This window comes from Herpailurus yagouaroundi, unplaced genomic scaffold (assembly GCF_014898765.1).
Source record: "Herpailurus yagouaroundi ecotype Mexico unplaced genomic scaffold, PumYag 197, whole genome shotgun sequence".
In the NCBI taxonomy this organism is placed as follows: Eukaryota; Metazoa; Chordata; class Mammalia; order Carnivora; family Felidae; genus Herpailurus; species Herpailurus yagouaroundi.
Window position 1 is genome coordinate 4,476,909 of NW_024412428.1, and position 17,557 is coordinate 4,494,465.

Genomic DNA, 17,557 nt, shown 5'->3' on the forward strand with positions numbered 1-17,557 from the left:
TCCGAGGGTACAAAGGTAAACAATGAGCTGAGTATGATGTTTGCTCTCCGTGGTGATGGAGAATGTTGGCTTAATTTAGAGTAATCATCTTGCGGAGCCTTTGCTCATTTAATTTCCTCTGTGACTTTTGCCAGGCTTCAGGGCAGCTGCAGCCCCCTGCAGTTGTGAAGCCTGTATGAGGGCTTCCCCGTTTACATTTTGAGTTGTGTGATTTTTAGAACTGAGAAGTTTAAAACAGTAGTAATAAAAATTTTGCTTTATGTCTTCTGTTTCTTGAAGGCCTTCCCAGCTCCATATAGTTAGTGCATTCCTTTATGCGTCTTGTAGTCAGAATGTTCGTTATTTCAGTCCTGTCACCACTGCAGCGAGATGGATGAGGTCTCCTAGATACAGACCGATTTGATGAGTTACAGCCTGTTGAGAAATATTGTGCTTTGTATTCACTCGGTGACTTAATTTTTATGTCCTGTGACTTTGAGGATATCTTTTGCTTTTTAAGTGCAAATAATTTTAAAGACCATCTAGATTCAGTTAGGTAAGGCTTGTGTGCTGTTTTTATATATCACTGTTGATGTGTGCAAGATTTGAATTGTCAGGGATTTTGCTTTTAGTTGCATATGGATTCTTCATTAATATAAAAAATGCAGACAGCTTTCTTAGGCTGCCACCTTCTGAAGGTGGTTTCTCTTGGAGGTGGAGGTATGGGTTTAAGTGACTTCTTAAGTTTGGTGTTTTTAAGTGAAAAAAATATAATAGGTCTTAGGCCTGCGTGATTTATGGTTATTGTTTCTGAAGGCTGAAGAAAACTGACGAAAACCAGCGGGCTAATTATGTGTGAAATAAGCATCAGTACATGGATAAATTACATATAAGTAGATCTTGAGTACACTTGTCCATCAGTGCTTTTGAAGCCTCTTAAAAAGCTTAAGACATTTTACATTAGGATTACCAATATAATTTTAACCTAGCATAGATTGTTCTAAGCTAACGTACTGGGATTAAGTTTTGCTGTTGTGTTTTGACACTTTTAAAAAAGTTCTTGATGTTTACATAAGACTATTCTCATGTGACTTAGCTGCTATTTTTAAGGAGAGCTGAGACATTTTGTTAGAGTTCCTAATTTCTAGCTTTTAGTGTAGGTTTGGACATTTAAGATGTAGTGTTAAATAGGAAACGTTAAGTATTTCATTTTAGTTTCTTGTAGTTTTCTGGTTTTGTTGTGTTTAACAACCAAAGGAACATTCCCCGTTAAATCAGTAAGTAAAATTTTTCAAATTGGGGGAAAAGGCATTTTTTGTTTTTCAGGAAAATTATTTTTAAAATATGACCTAGGAATAATCATACTAATTACATTAGATATTTTGAGTAATTATTGAAAATTATTAAAAAATTTTAGCACTTTAGTCCTTTTCCTGTGAATGCAGTTTTACTTTTAAGAAAGTAGAATTTATTCTGGAAAATATGAATTACAGTGCTGAACTTGATTTTGTTGTGTGTGAATATGTTATCCGGTAACTTTTGTAAAATGTTACTCTACGTGAAGATTTCACTTTGGGCAATTATTGGGATATATTACTACTAACTTGGTTTTATTTATGGAACTAAGCCTCTCATTGAATGACTATTCAGATTTTGAAACAGATTTCTTGAATTGTTTACGTGACTTTTGCCTGAAGGATTTAGATTCTGCTTTCTAATAGTGAAACTAATTTATATGGTGGCCAGAGTGTAATATATGGTAATACTTTGGCGTGGGAGATATTTATCATGTTTTTAATATTAAAAAATGTTATACATTTGCCTACTAGTTTTATAAATGATGTTGCCTTCAGAATTTGTGTGAAGGTACAAAACTCAAAGTATCATGTACCTGTTGTGCAATGGAAAGTCTTGTCGTTGTCAGAGTTCTTGATTACCTATATTCTGAATATTGATGATTAGGGTTACTCTTAAAAACAGACCCACACACAACAAAAAGCATGTTATTTGAGTAACTCTTAACAGACTTGTAGGGTTGAGGGCTGTGGTGTGCGTTGTTCTTTAGGGCCTTCCACCAGCAGTGCCTCCTATAAACATGTGACACTTAAGTCTCTCAGTGTTAAAGAAACTGGACGTGTGTTTTCTACGTATTATTTTTGTTAGAAATAAGAAAGTAATATGTTTAGTTTCTTTTTCCTATAGTAACATTTTACAAAAGAGCTGCTAGGCAGGTATTTTATTCTCAAATTGATCTCAAACTGGATGTAAAAATTTAAATCCTTTTTTAATTTATTTTTTAATAGTAGTATAAGAACTCTGGCTGCTGTTAGTTCTTACTTTTTATTTTCTGGGTAGAAGCTATTTGAAAAGTCCAGTTTCTGTCCTAGGGTAGCAAAATATAGTTCCTCGGTTTTCTTTTTCTTTTTCTTTTTCTTTTTTTTAATGCTTTGTAATTGTACACTACCTTTTGAATATACAAACCTCATTCTTCATTGAACAACTTGAAGGCTTTGATTTTTTTTGAAGAGTTTAAATTTCAATCTGTATATTACTTTGGCAGTTCCCTCAACTTTGAGATGCACTGATCACTGTGCTTGAAAAAGACAAGACTGAAGATTGTACTATGAGATTTATTGAATAATTTTCATAAATTATTTATCAAATGAGAGATTTTTAGATTTTTGTATTCTGCTTAGTTAAAGAAAAAGTAGTTAAAAAAAGAGAGGCTAGTAAGTTTGATGCTATTCTTGCCAAACAGACTCAGACAAAATCTTTAATGAATGGGAAAAGGATGACTAATAATTGTTCTGCATCTGAGTACATTTTCCAAAATGTTGGAAAGAAACTTCTGAATTGAAATCTTGAATGTATTGAATCTGTCAAGGTACACAGCGGTGCCTTTGTAAATGTTCATTATCTTATTTAATCAGGTGATAAGTGGTGTAATGTAGCAGAGCTTAATAATAGACTCAATTATCACTTTTTGTGAACAAGTTGGAATTGTCATGTTACTGTGTAATTGATTTGCTTTAAAATGAACAATAAATTTAATGAAATAAAACATTGTCTTGTTTTTTATCTACTTATTGTATATATCATTTATATTTCATATAAAAAATGCCTAGTTTTTTGGGTACTTACTCTTATGAAGTAACATGATAGTTTTGCCACGTTAGCGTCAGTCTCTGATCAGTTGAGACTTGACTCTAACGATGAGGAGCTTGTTTTAAAAAAAAAAAGTAAAAACCTTTTACTGATTACACCAACTAATTTTATCAGAAAACAAGTGGGGAGATCTAAAATCATTTTAGAAAGAAAACCAAAAGAACTATAATTTACAATACATTAAAGATTTCAAATTATTTAGTAGGTTAAAATAACATCTTTCGATGTGCTAAGCCTCTTTTAATTGTCTAGTGTGAACAAGTTACTTAAAAACTTTTTTTTTGGTTAGGTAAATCAGGCTGGGGAGATACCTGAAAACTGGCTTTTAGCAAATAGAATTTGTTAAAATTAATCACTGTTTATTTTAAAAATAATTTCATAAAGAAATTTTAATCTTGAAAGAGTAAGGCAAATTTGTTTTTTTTCCCCCCCATTTTTTTTTTTTTTTTTTTTTTTTTTTATACCAGGGCCACAGCCATCTCTGGGAGTTAGTTTTGGAACACCATTCGGCTCAGGTATTGGCACTGGCTTGCAGTCAAGTGGCTTAGGTTCTTCAAACCTTGGAGGTACACTTTAACTTTTCTAATATTGCCTTGGACTATTATACATTTGAATTGATACTAGTCTGTAAAAAATTTCTAAGAGCGTCTGCTATTTTGGTAGTCAAGGTTCCATCTGACAAAAACAGCTCTCCAAACATAATCAGTGCTTTTTAGTATTAGAATTAGAACTTAAATCATTTCATCTTCAGTGAATAGTAAATAAAAAAAGAATAGTAAAATTAATTGGTAGGGATGTTCATATTTTCAAAGCAATATGCTAAAATATGAACTTGCAAGTTACTTAGTTTTAATAAATTTAACTTAAAAAACCAGTAGTCTTAATCACATCATTTTAGAGTCCAAACTGCTTCTGGACATCTAATCATTATCTTCTTTTTCTGTAAATGAACACTTTAGATGAGAAAATAATTTTATTATAAATTGGACAGTTCAGCTTCTGTCTTTTGCTAAGCATTTTTGGCATAGCTGCCTTTGTACGTACTTGTATACATAACAGTTAATAGTTTTATAAGTTAACTCTAGTAAGGTAAGTCTTCTGCCAATCATCATGCTACATATAAACGTATTCACAGTTCTGTGGTATGGGTATTTGACAGTAGAATGTATTTTGACAAGCATATTGTCATATAATGAATATATTATTTCCACTAAAATATATCATCGTAAGAGTGGAAGTCTGTGAGCAATCAAGGTTACTTAATATAGTAAACTCTATTGGAATTACTAGAATTATAGTAGACAGCATATTTCCTATAATCTATAATTCAGTTTGCCCTCATACTTCTTAGCGTCATAGGCTATAATACTGTCTCAGACTCCTTATTTTAGATAGACTATTGCAGAGTAGCCTAAGAAGAATTTGAATTTTATTTTTAGATCACTTGACTTTGAGGAGAATGGAAACAAGTCTTTAAGTACTTAGCAGAATCTCTTCTTGAACTTCATATGACGAAAAATATTTTTTTATTTAAATCATGACTAGTACTATTAAGAAAGAAAAATGATCTCCCACTCGAAATTTCTCAATTGTCAAATCGGCTGGTATGTGGCAGGAGCCTGTGTTGCTGAGTAGATTTAATGTGATTAACTGTTTTGTAATTATGCAGTTTTTCAATGGTGAAGGTTCTTAAGTGAAAAGGTTTTGGTAAAAAGCAGAGTAAAAGTTGTCTTATGGTACTTGGTGTTTAAGTTCTTGTGCATGTCACGCTTACTTATGAATTTAGTTTTTTTTTTTTTCCCAAAATGAAATATCCCTAAGTAGATGTGTTTATATCTGTTTGACCTAACACCATATTTCAGTGGTCACTAAAATTTCTAGTCAATCTGGGAGAGAAAATACTAATACGATCTTGTTCTTTATAGCTTGTTCTGTATAAAAATTACTGATGGGTCTTAAACTTAGTCTCAATAGATCAAAGTGTTCATTTCAGAATTAATCTGATTCTTCAGAAGTCTGATGCACAAGAGTAAATAGCAGGTTTGTGTAATAGCACTGTGTTTATTAGACCTCTGATAATTGTAGGTTTTACTTGTCAGTAACCTTTAATCTCTGTTTTACGTACCATTGTATATTTCTCTATTACCCTTTCACTAGGATTTGGAGCTAGCTCTGGTTTTGGATGCAGCACCACAGGGGCCTCCACATTTGGATTTGGAACAACAAATAAACCCTCAGGAAGTCTTAGTGCAGGTTTGTGTGTTTTTGGCCTGAATTTCAGGCAAATTTAAAGATGCAAATTATGTAATTTAAAAGTATAATGATTGTTATTTCCAGTAACCAGAAGCAATCCCTGATTCAGTTTCTACCCCCCACAATGAAGCATGTAAGCCTAACTAATCATACAGTTTTATCTCTCTTGGAAACTAAAAGTCAGGTTTGTGAAATATCTCTAACAAGACTTATTAGTTTGAGATAATAAGTAATTATATCCTCTTTTAACTAAGTAGAGATTCTTTTGAAAAATTTTTTTTTTTCTCAACGTTTATTTATTTTTGGGACAGAGAGAGACAGAGCATGAACGGGGGAGGGGCAGAGAGAGAGGGAGACACAGAATCGGAAACAGGCTCCAGGCTCTGAGCCATCAGCCCAGAGCCTGACGCGGGGCTCGAACCCACAGATCGCGAGATCGTGACCTGGCTGAAGTCGGACGCTTAACCGACTGCACCACCCAGGCGCCCCAATAAGTAGAGATTCTTTTGAACCCAAAGACTAGTTTTATGGTTAAACAAGTCTCTTCATTATTACAAAAATGGTCCCATTGTTGTGAAAGCTTTGACCCAGTGTTTGTTTGTTTAGGAGAATGATTTCTCTCCCAAAGAGATGTTCTTTAGTTGCAAGTCCCTTTGGTTTTAAAAGTCCCACTCTTATAATGGATGATTAATTGGGTTCTTTGTTCATTTTTGAAATAGGTATGTAATCTTTTGACTCCTCTAGTAGAAAATCCCAAATTTCGTCTCCATTTTCTCTATATTTGTAAATAATGGCTTCGTTTATAATGTTTAGGGATAAGTAGCATGTCTAAAATAATGACACAATACTTACTGTGTTTAAATTGAGGGAATTTTAAGGCAACTTCATTTAATATTAAGTGGTATTTAAAGTCAACAGTTCCCAAAGAGTAAGATAATAGAATTCAGTGATACGGGGATTATAATCTAAATACGGTACTATTAATAAAGTAGGCAGTGATAGCATTTGATCTTAGTTACGCAAGGGTTCCTATAAAATCAGAACAGTGGGTGCTACTCTTTGGGGTGTTCATTGTCCTGAAAAATCATGGGTTGAGGCCTTCTTGGAGGACTTAGGATGACAGGAGTGGGTCCATCTTCTGCATGTTGACAATATGTTTCTGGAGCGGCTGAGAAGGAAGGCAGCATGGCATATCTAATTAACAGGAAAGTACCCGGCAGCTTGAAGTTTTCTAGAGTTCAGTTATTTGTGCTAAGGTTTCTCTTGGCTTGGGTCACTAAACTTAGGTCTCTAAAGGTGCCTCTTAGTAGTTAGCTAAATTATTTTCCTATAAAATTCCATGTTACAAATTTAGTGTTCTAATATATTGGCTATTTTCATAAATATATATTCTTTTAGCTAGAAATTCACCTCTTGTCCCCATTCTTTATATTTGTTTTTGTGTTTTAACTTCTGATGTGAATATTTTCTTCCCTAAACATAAGGCTTTGGCAGCTCAAGTACATCTGGGTTTAACTTCAGCAATCCTGGCATCACGGCATCAGCTGGTTTGACATTTGGGGTGTCCAATCCTGCCTCTGCAGGTTTTGGAACAGGAGGACAACTCCTTCAGTTGAAGAAACCTCCAGCTGGAAACAAAAGAGGAAAAAGATAAACATATGGGTTGATGTGGTTGAGAGAATTCATAGCAGCGTCGTTCATTCTATGAGTCTATTTTTCTAAAATTGATGCAGTAATTAAATTGCATCCCAGGAGATTTATAAAGTTTTGATATTTTTCCCTACTCTGGAATCTGAACTGTGTTCTTGTTTGCCATGGTAAACATCTTTTTTTCTTGTGAATTTGAAACCCAGTTGTGTATTTTTCGTTATTTTTTGATGGTCAGTGTAAGCAATGTTCTGATTACATCACTGATAAGTAAAGCCTATTTAACCTAGTGTCATACCAATGTTTTTGTTGATAAGGTTTACATGATGTGAATATATGCACATTTGTTTCTTATACAGATGGTATGAATTCTTAAGTCCTATACTAGAATCAGTTTGTTCCTTGGTAAAGGCCTTTTGAACTACACTGCAGGGCATCTTGTGAATATGTATGTAAATATATACAGAATAATACACACAGTTGTGTGTTCACATAAAATATATATTTACAGACCTACAACTTTTGCCTCAGACTTGTTCCCCTTTTCTAAGGGTATTCTATTTTTCACCTTTTAAGCTTCAAAGCCTCAGTGCTTGTAGAGTGATGAGCTAGAGGTACCAGGTCATTGCAGTTATTTAATTTACTTACAGACTTAATGAAATGGTTACTGGTGTAAATACTTGACCCCCCAGTCTTTTCCATAGCAGCTGCTCTGAATGAGGAGTGCTGTAAGAATCATCCAACAGATTTTAACAACTTTTATTATCCCATACACCCTCACATTTGCCTGTATGAGATGTTTTCTCATATCTGAGATGAACCTTCAAGAGCATATTTGAACTCCAGACTGATGTCTGGGGGCAAAGAGCTATTAAGCCAAATTGATTCTATGCAGGTGAAGGATGCACTATTACTTTAGTGGAAACTTTTGTAGCTATTCCAGTACAGAGTTCTTTCTTATAGGGCTATTGATATTGACACCAAATGGAGTGGTTTATCAGCCTCTTAATGTCTTAAGTAAGTGCTTAATTTGGAATAGAGAAACAATATATTTTAAGAAAAAAGTATTCTTTGTAGCAACTATAAACTACCCCATTTTAACAGTGAACAGAGGTCCAGGTAAAAACACATAAGGCATGTCAGATTGCATCTGTGTAATATTTGTCTATATTAGTATTAGTGACATCGAGTGGGTGAAAAAGAAGGCCCTTGGAAAGAGAACTGCCTTAGCTATGATTTCACACAGAAACCATTAAGTAGACCTACTTTATCTTTCAAGTACAGTTTTCAAATGGGATGTGAACATGGAATTCATTGAAAATAGTATAATTTTTTATATAGAAGGTTTTGTACATAATGTGCATCAAGTGAATATTTTCAGAATCCTTTTCACCAAGGCACCTTTTTTTCTAAAATAGGTATTACATACACACACACACACACACACACACACACACACATATATTTTTAGTATAATGTTAGTTGGGTTTGATTACTAAAGTGTTGTTAAATCTGTTTTATTTATCCGCATATAGCAGTGATTGGCTTTTTGGAATTGAAACTTTTGCGCCTTGATGCATTAAAAATAAGGAAAATGCTTTGTTTTGGAACACTGAAGTTTTTATTTTTGCATTCTTCTCTAAAACTGCAATCCCCAGATCCAGATTTTGGGGAAGGGTAGGAAAACGTGGGATTTTTGTGTTTTGAATTACTGTCAGAATTAAATACCCAAATATAGCAAGCTTTTTTTTTTTTAAAGGACATTGCATTGTGCTGCAAAAATCTGAATATTTATATTTCTTAATTTTGTTCTTTATATCTTATACATTTTAATATGTTGAGCCACTGGAAATTTGTAACAGATCAATTTGTGATAGGAGTTTAATGTGTTGTCATTGTCTCCAATGTCTTCACTCTGTCCTGAGCATATCATTATGTAAACAATAAAATATTATTGTGTCAGTTGCTTTGAATCTTTATAGGTGTCAGTAGTTGTTCTAAATACGTAATTTTCTTATTATTGCTCTTTTATTCTCTGTGATTGGTTTTTAGTGTTTTGTTTTTACCAACTTATATATCTTGCTTTTTAGAAAAATTGTAGAGTGAACACAAGATAGAAGGATATTGGGTAAAATGTGAAAGTCCCCTTCAGCTTCCAGGGCCTGATCCCACTTTCTTCCCCTGAGTATCTTTTCTTCATATTTTGGTGTGTATTCTTTCGAACCCTTTAAAAAATGGCCTTTTTCAACATATGCATATAAATGTTTCCGCTCTCTTGTTTTCTCACATGTATCATTCTCTTAGGTCCTTGTTTTTGTAACAAATGGGTTAAAAGAAATCTGTGTACTTTGATTTGTCGTCTTTCTCCTTTAACCATAGATCATCATCATTTTTCCATGTCAGTGCATGTAATTTACTTTTTATGTACCGTCCCGTGGCATGGATGTACAATGAATTGTTTAAAGTATTTTCTGTGGTTGGGCAATTAGGTTCTTTCCAGTATTTCTGTTTTACAGAAAAAGCTGTATGTGGCTCTTATGTTTAATGTTTCTTTGGGATTGATCCTTGAAGAGGAATTGCTGAAAATGCATATAAATTGTATTTTTTAATGCCAGATTGCCTCCCCAAACTGCTGTATAAATAATACACTTCTACAGCATGCATGAGTACCCATTTCCTAGTATTCTTTGCAACCCTAGATATTATCAATCCTCATAATAACTACTTGTGAGTTGAACTTTTTAATATATATGTTAGCCATTTGCATGTTAATGTAATTGCATGTTGGTATCCTTTGTCCATTTTTATTTAGTAGGTTTGTTTTGGTTTTTTTTAATGCTCTCTGTAGATAATGTACGTTAATGTTTCTCTTATGAGGTAGTTTGGACTCTTGGAGTCAGCTGGGTTCAGACGCTTGCCTTGAACCTGTGTGATCTTGGGGAAGTTAATTCACTTTTCTAGAGCTTAAGCTTTATCATCTGAAAAGTGGGGATAATAAAGATGGGTAGTTGTATTAATAATAGAATCTTTTATAAAGCACTTGGATGGCATGAACCCCTGATACTTTGCAAGTTTCGCTGTTCTTGCACCAGTACCCCACTGCTGTAATCAGTGTCCTTGGATGCTTTGTTTTGGTACCTGATGGGGGAGCTGCCCATCTTGTTTTTGTTTTTGTTTTTGTGTGGGGTGGCTATTTTCGGACACTTACTCTTTAAGATAAGCTTGAGTACCTATATTTTTCTTTCAGAGATCTTACTGGGATTTTGATTGGGTTTATACAAATGAAATACATTATGATCTGGGGAGAGTTGACATCTTAATATGTATAGCAGGATATGTGCATATATTAGGACTTACTGTTTCTGCAAGGTTTTACAGTGTTTATCAGATACCTGTTTAAGCTTTTACTAACTGCATCTTGGTTTTATTTCTGAGCATGGATTTTTATCCTGCACTTGGTACAAGGTCATTCACGTTATTACAGAAGCAGATTAACTGTTCTTTTGTGATGAGACAGTAAACCCAAGTTAATGTCTTACTAATCTCAAATATTGTGGGAATTTGAATAGTGCTTTTAGAAATACTGTAATGGGATTTTTATGTGTGAAATACTTAGGTTTGAATGATTTATCACATTTGCTTTGACATCCCCTTCCTCCGTGCCTTGCCCTGGTCTCGCCATGCATAATCCTGGCTGCACTGTACTTTTTGGAACACACACCACGAAATTATTTAGGGGATACAACCCTGGGTCTTGGTAACAGGGGGTCAATGTCCTGGAAAATCTCAGCTGGAGGGCCTAATTTCAATCTTCACAAAGTCACCTTTACCTATAGGTGTCTCCCATTTATTGAGTGTGTAACATGTCTGTTCTGGGCTCCACACTCGCAACTTTATATACTCTACCCTGTTTAATCTCAATATTACCCTATAAAGCAGAAAACTCCCAATTACTAGATGAAGAAACTGAGGCTTATTTTATGCAATTTACTGGAGGTCACATGTCTGTCAAGTCATGGAGCTGCGGTTTTCTGCGATGACAGGAATGGCACGCTGATTTTCATGCCTAAGCCCTCAAAGTCTCCCAAGGTAATGTCATTACATGATGTATATAGAAAATTCCAGGTATACAATAAACTATAGATCAAAGCAAGGTAAGTACAAGGGGCTCTGGCACTTGAGGGAGGCATCCTAGGGAGGGTGTTGTGTGAGGAGGTAGCAGGTGTGGGACTTCTGGAGCCACCTTTCCCACTGCTTCCCTGTGAAGAAGCTCCTAGAGAAGCATGAGGGGTGGTCTGCCCACCTTAGGGTAAGGGGGAGCAGTTTGGACTATCTGAATCTTCCGGAAGGTAAGCAGTTTAGCAAGAAAGCTTTTCCAGGAAGGCTTGCCTGACTCCTGTAACCCAAGAGCACCACATGCTCAGAACGGGTGAGACTCGATCCTTTTCTTGCCTTACAGAGAGATGAATCTTACCTGGCACAAGGAGACCATGGAAATGGGCAAGAAGTTCGGGTGCTGAGGGACAGCAGCAGATTGAGGAAAGAGTAGGGGTTACTGGACAAGTTGGTCCTGGGCCAAATGTGTTTTGTTTGTTTGTTTGTTTGTTTGTTTGTTTGTTTTTGCCTCTTCCTACTTTACTCAGTCTAATGCACTCTTTCTCTTCTACCTAATCTGTCAATTAAGAACAACAAAAAACCTACCAGCCTCACAAAGGTCGCAGTCCTGAAGACTGGGCTGTAAATTTCATTTGCAGAGACCTTGTTTTTGTCGTCCTCAACCCTTTGAATCCCCTGGTAGCAAGTCAGTTAAATTCAGTAAAACATTTGTTAATATTTGCTGTGTGCAAGTCAGTGCTGGGAATTTAGAGGAATATAAATAGCAATGGGGTATTTTCTGTGCTCAGTAATGTTAGCTAACATCAGTGCTAAGCGGAGGCAAGGGCCTGCTCTTAAGAGCTTTCCATACATGAACTAATTTACTCCTTAGTCCTATGAGGTAGGTACTATCATTTCTTTTTTACAAATGAGAAATTAGGCACAAGTCACTAGTAAGTGAATGGGCCAGAATTCAAGACCAGGCTGTTTTTCTAGAGTTGAGGATTATAAGTAAGTATACTCTAATGTGAGCTTTTTATTAAGTGATAGGTTAAAGATACAAAGAAAATTACTGAGTGCACAGAGGAGAAATTAACTTGGCCTGGGGAAACTCCCAAGAAAATTGTAATAGGTGGCTTTGAGCAATGAATGAATAGGGTTTTTTTGGTTTGTTTTTTTTTTTTAATTTTTTAAAGTGTGTATTTTTGAGAGAGAGCACGAACGGTGGAGGGGCAGAAAGGAAGGGAGACAAGCAGGCTCCAGGCTCTGAGCTGTGAGCACAGAGCCCGAGGTAGGGCTCCCACCCACTAACGGTGAGATCAGGACCTGAGCCAAAGAGGCTTAACCTCCTGAGCCACGCCACCTGGCTCCCCTGGGGGTTTTTGTTTTAGTTTCTTTTTTTTTTTTTTTTTTAACGTTTATTTATTTTCGGAGAGACAGAGCACAATTGGGGGAGGAGCAGGGTGAGAGAAAGAGACCCAGAATCTGGAGCAGACTCCAGGCTCTGAGCTCTCAGCACAGAGCCTGAGGCAGGGCTGGAACTCACGAACAGTTGAGATCATGACCCGAACCGAACCGAAGTCGGATGCTTAACCAACTGAGCCACCCAAGTCCCAGGAGCCCCTGTATTTAATGAAGTATTAACAATTTGAATTTGAAGAACCACAGATTTATTTAATTAAAGATAATTTTACATTTGAACAAGATAAAGGGAGAAAATTAAAAGCAACAAATACCTCACTTTCCACAGGAAGTTTCTGTTAAATTTCTTCTGTTATTGTTTTTCTTCATAACTGCATAGCATGTATGTCCACACTCTGTTTAATAACCAGTTTCTTTTGGTGAATATTTCGACTGTTTTTTATATTTTTTGCTATTAGAAATAATTTTGGTAGGATCAGTGAAAATGGTATCCAGAGTTATTGATTTATTTTCTTTATGAATTTCAACATTTTTGTGTAGGTAGTAACCAGCTTTTAAAAATTATTTGTAAGAGCTCTTTGGATGTAATCCCTTCCTATCTGTAGAGATGTTTGGAAAAATTAACAATTTTAAACCTTTACTCTTGGAGCCATGTAACTTTTTAATGAAAATTATGGCATTTAAAATAATTTCTTATGTATTGCAGATGTTTTGCAGTTAATCATTTCACCTATTTATGGTTTATTTTTGTGCTGAGTAGAAATTTTAAGTTTTAAAATTGCCCAAGTTGATTGGTCTTTTTTTTAATGACTTCTGGGAAAGAGTGAGAAGTCAATGAGAGGGAAAAAAGAATTAAGACAGTTTAAGTTTTGTTTTATTTTGTTTTGTTTTGTTTGTTTTTTAAGAGAATGTGAGCTGGGGAGAGGGGAGAGAGAGAATCTTAAGTAGGGTCTCTGTTCAACATGGAGCGTGACGAGAGGCTTGATCTCATGACCCTGGGATCATGATGTGAGCCAAAGTCAAGATTTGGACCCTCAACCAACTAAGCCATCCAGGTGCCCCTAATACATTTAAAGTTTTACAGTTTGTAGTCTTTCATATTTGTTTACCATTAAAACTTCATAATCGTATGAAGTTGTCTTTAGAAGATTCAGCTAGGTGGCTGGTGCCAGCCCGTAATTGGAGAATGGCAGAACTTGCAAAGAGACTTCACACCTACTACTTTTTAGCGTGCTTTGACAGTCATGACATTTTAAATATGGCCGTGACATGGGGCGCCTGGGTGGCGCAGTCGGCTAAGCGTCCGACTTCAGCCAGGTCACGATCTCGCGGTCCGTGAGTTCGAGCCCCGCGTCGGGCTCTGGGCTGATGGCTCAGAGCCTGGAGCCTGTTTCCGATTCTGTGTCTCCCTCTCTCTCTGCCCCTCCCCCGTTCATGCTCTGTCTCTCTCTGTCCCAAAAATAAATAAACGTTGAAATAAATAAATAAATAAATAAATAAATAAATAAATATGGCCGTGACATTAAGATAGGTGATATGATCATTTCTCTTTTAGAGATGAGAGAAGCAGCTAATTTGCCCAAAGTCCTGCAAGTCCTAAGTGAGGATGCTAAGACTCAAACTCTGATATCCCTGGTGTCATTCAAGTGAAGTCTTTTAGAACTTGATTTTCAAATGATGGCACGTTCAGCTCACTGTCATTTCCAAATTTAATGCATTCTGTATTGTCACATACTCAGAAGGCAGAAGAAAAGTTAAATCTCTGTGGCCAATGCATTTTTTTTTTCTTTTTAAAAATTTTTCTCCTAGATAGACGGGAGAACTTGATTCAAGGACACCAACTCTTAGATAAACAACATGAGTGACAAGTTCTTATTCTTATCTTGGTGAACTGTTATAGGTGCCACTATGAAAACTAAAACTGTTTTAACTGTATCTTCTAGATTGAGCCCTTGTTTGATGTAATCATTTTATCTTATTTTTTAAGTAATCTATTAAGAAGTTTCTAAAAACTACCACTTTAGATTCCTTACACAGTGTTGATCCTATGTGGTCTTATTTGTATTTTTTTCCCCTAAAACTGTACTTGTGTGTGGTGTGTGGGTCTGTGTGTGTCTGTATATATACACAGATATAATTCAAATTATCTGTATATAGAGAAAATTGAAAATGTATCATTGAAAGTCATGGGGCGCCTGGGTGGCGCAGTCGGTTAAGCGTCCGACTTCAGCCAGGTCACGATCTTGCGGTCCGGGAGTTCGAGCCCCGCGTCGGGCTCTGGGCTGACGGCTCAGGGCCTGGAGCCTGTTTCCGATTCTGTGTCTCCCTCTCTCTCTGCCCCTCCCCCGTTCATGCTCTGTCTCTCTCTGTCCCAAAAATAAATAAAAAACGTTGAAAAAAAAAGTCATTCCTATTTTTGATGATATGTAAACATTTAAAGATATATTTTTATATATTTTGGTGTATCATTATCCCCTTCTACCTGACTTAGTTATTAGTTTAGTGAGTTTCTTACTGTTGAAAATAGCAGAGGGGCGCCTGGGTGGCTCCGCTGGTTGAGCGTCCAACAGATGATGATCGCACAGTTCGTGAATTTGAGCTCTGTGCTTAGCACAGAGCCTGCTCTAGACCTTCTGTTCCCCCCCCCCCCCCCGCCCCCGCTTGTTCTCATGCTCTTTCTCAAAAGTAAATACACATTAGGGGCACCTGGGGGGCTTGTGGATTGAGCATCCAACTTCAGTTCAGGTCTGAGCCCCACATCGGGCTCTGTGCTGACGGCTCGCAGCCTGCTTCAGATCCTGTCTCCCTCTCTCTCTACCCCTCCCCTACTCGTGCTCTGCTTTCTCTCACTCTCAAAAATAAACAATAAAACATTAAAAAATAAACACTAAAAAAGAGAATATAGCAGAATTTATTATTTTCATGTTTAATTCTTATTTTTTATCAAAATCACACGACAGTTAAAAGAGTCGTGTTTCCATAAACCTTGTTAAAAAAGCAGTTTCCCTTCTCTCTGTTTGGAAGTGACCTTTTTCACCCCTTAAAGCTTTTGGCCAATTCTGTTTTCAGTCCCACTTTCACCTCTTCCTGCAGTAATCAGTAGCTTCCTTTCCAGCTTTCCCCACCATGGTGAAAGGCAGCTCTCTTGATCTGCTAGTCAGTCTTCCATTCCAGCTCCTAACATTTCTTTGCTATTAACACAGGGGGTTTCTGTTTGCAGGGACATCTCCTTAGTTTGCATGGCTCATATTACTTCAGATACAGGCAAAGCTGCTTTAGTAAGAGACCTGAAAATACAGTGGCTTGAACAAGACGGTTTATATCTCTTTCCTGTGATGGCCCAATAGCAGTCCAGGGTTGATGTGGCTGTTCAGTTCCAAAGAGAGGGCCTTACCTTAATTGTTTTGAGTACATATTGTATTGAATCTGTCTTATTCCTGATACGGATATAAACTGACCTAGATTGGATTTATCCCAGCAGTGACTTGTATTCTCTTTGGTCTATGATGTAGTTTGCATTACCCTTTCTTCAAAATAACTTCACTAGCTTTCACTTGAACTCTTTTGGATGCTGCTCTTGATTTTGACCTTCGTGTAACTTTAGGTTCAGAGGTTGCAAACTAACTAGGGAGCTGTCACTTGATCTGTTTGGTCCACAGAATGTGTGCTGATTTTTAAAAATCAGATTTTACACGAAATCCCCAATCTCTTGTGAACAAACCCAAGCAGACAGATCTGGCAGCAGCGATTGGCCGCCCGGCCGCCCCCCCCCCAGGGAACTTCCCCTTTGAGAGGTGTCATTGACCCTCCAATTAACCCCCGTCCCCACTGCTCCCTGCCTTCTCTTACATTTACCTCGCTTGTTGAATTCCCTGCTGCACCAGTTTCATCATTTGCTCTGTGGCCCACAGGCTTGGTCCCTTACCTTTCTCTCCTTTAACTATCATACGGGTCTTCTCTACACTCTTCCTCCGCTAGGGCCGTGATGGGGAAACCAACGCACAGAGAGCCAGGCTCCCAGCCTTCCTCATTCACAGAGATGTGAGAGTGACGATGGCTAGTCCACTCAAATGATCACTAGGAAGGAAAACATCTTCATCATCGGGCAAGTTTCTCAGTGCTGCGGAAAGCTTCTGACCTTCCACCATCGCTTTGAAAGCAATGACTCCACAAGGGGAGCCCTGCAGTGCCGGGAAGCTGACAGCAGGGGGCAGGGGAGATGAGTTCCCGCCTGCCAGAGGGCTAGTCAATTTCTTGCACAGTGTCTGTTTCCTGACCTGTTGTTTCATGTCTTAAAGTTCTATAATGGGACTCATTTGTTTGTGTTTTACTATTTTGTAGGTGTGTTAATAACAAATAATAATTCTTTCCAATCACAGTGTGCATTTTCTACAGTAGCTGAACAAGGGATTGGTCTAAAGAAAAACGGTCTTTTAAATAACTTAGCCCGAAAAATAATGCGCTGAGCATTTATTCCTTTTGGTTTCAAAAAGAACTCCTCCCATGTGATACACTTTTATTTGCAGTTGGTTTAGAATTAGTGATTCTCTATTTTTCAAGTCTATGCTCTCTGATAATAGCAAACGTATTTAGTGAACACCTATGATAAGCCAAGCAGGAGAGTGTGGTAAGTCATTATGCCTTGGTTCAGAATTAGTATTTCAATCTGCACTGCCCAAAATGGTAGCCATTTGCCATGCGTGGCTACCGAGCACTTGACATATGGCTAGCGTGATTGAGAAACTGAATTTAAAATCTTCATTTGAATCAATTTAAATTCGAAAATGGACATTCAACTACATATTGGGCAACACTTGAGGGTGTTTGGAACAACCTAGATATGCGATTCTACTTTTTGATTGTAAATTTTATGAAATCTACATGCAGGTCAAGTAGTTCCAAAGCAAATTTAGCATTTGAGAAGCTTTTAGGTATAAAATCCACACTGGAGTTTGAAGACTTGTCATGAAAAAAGAATAAAATATTTAATTAATAT

General features: G+C 36.7%; 1 protein-coding gene across 3 annotated transcripts in view; it reads left to right on the forward strand.

Annotated features, from left to right (window-relative positions):
* NUP58 (nucleoporin 58) overlaps positions 1-17,557 on the forward strand; it is a 50,928-nt gene that overhangs the window by 32,102 nt on the left and 1,269 nt on the right. Inside the window, exons 13-15 of one of the 3 annotated variants that reach the window (XM_040448053.1) lie at positions 3,612-3,710; positions 5,302-5,397; positions 6,882-9,021. In XM_040448053.1, the coding sequence (XP_040303987.1) occupies positions 3,612-3,710; positions 5,302-5,397; positions 6,882-7,051 (365 nt within the window). In that variant the 3' untranslated portion in view covers positions 7,052-9,021. Of the gene's footprint in view, positions 1-3,611; positions 3,711-5,301; positions 5,398-6,881; positions 9,022-17,557 lie in introns of those variants that run through there. The other 2 variants (XM_040448054.1, XM_040448055.1) reach the window with 2 other exon arrangements.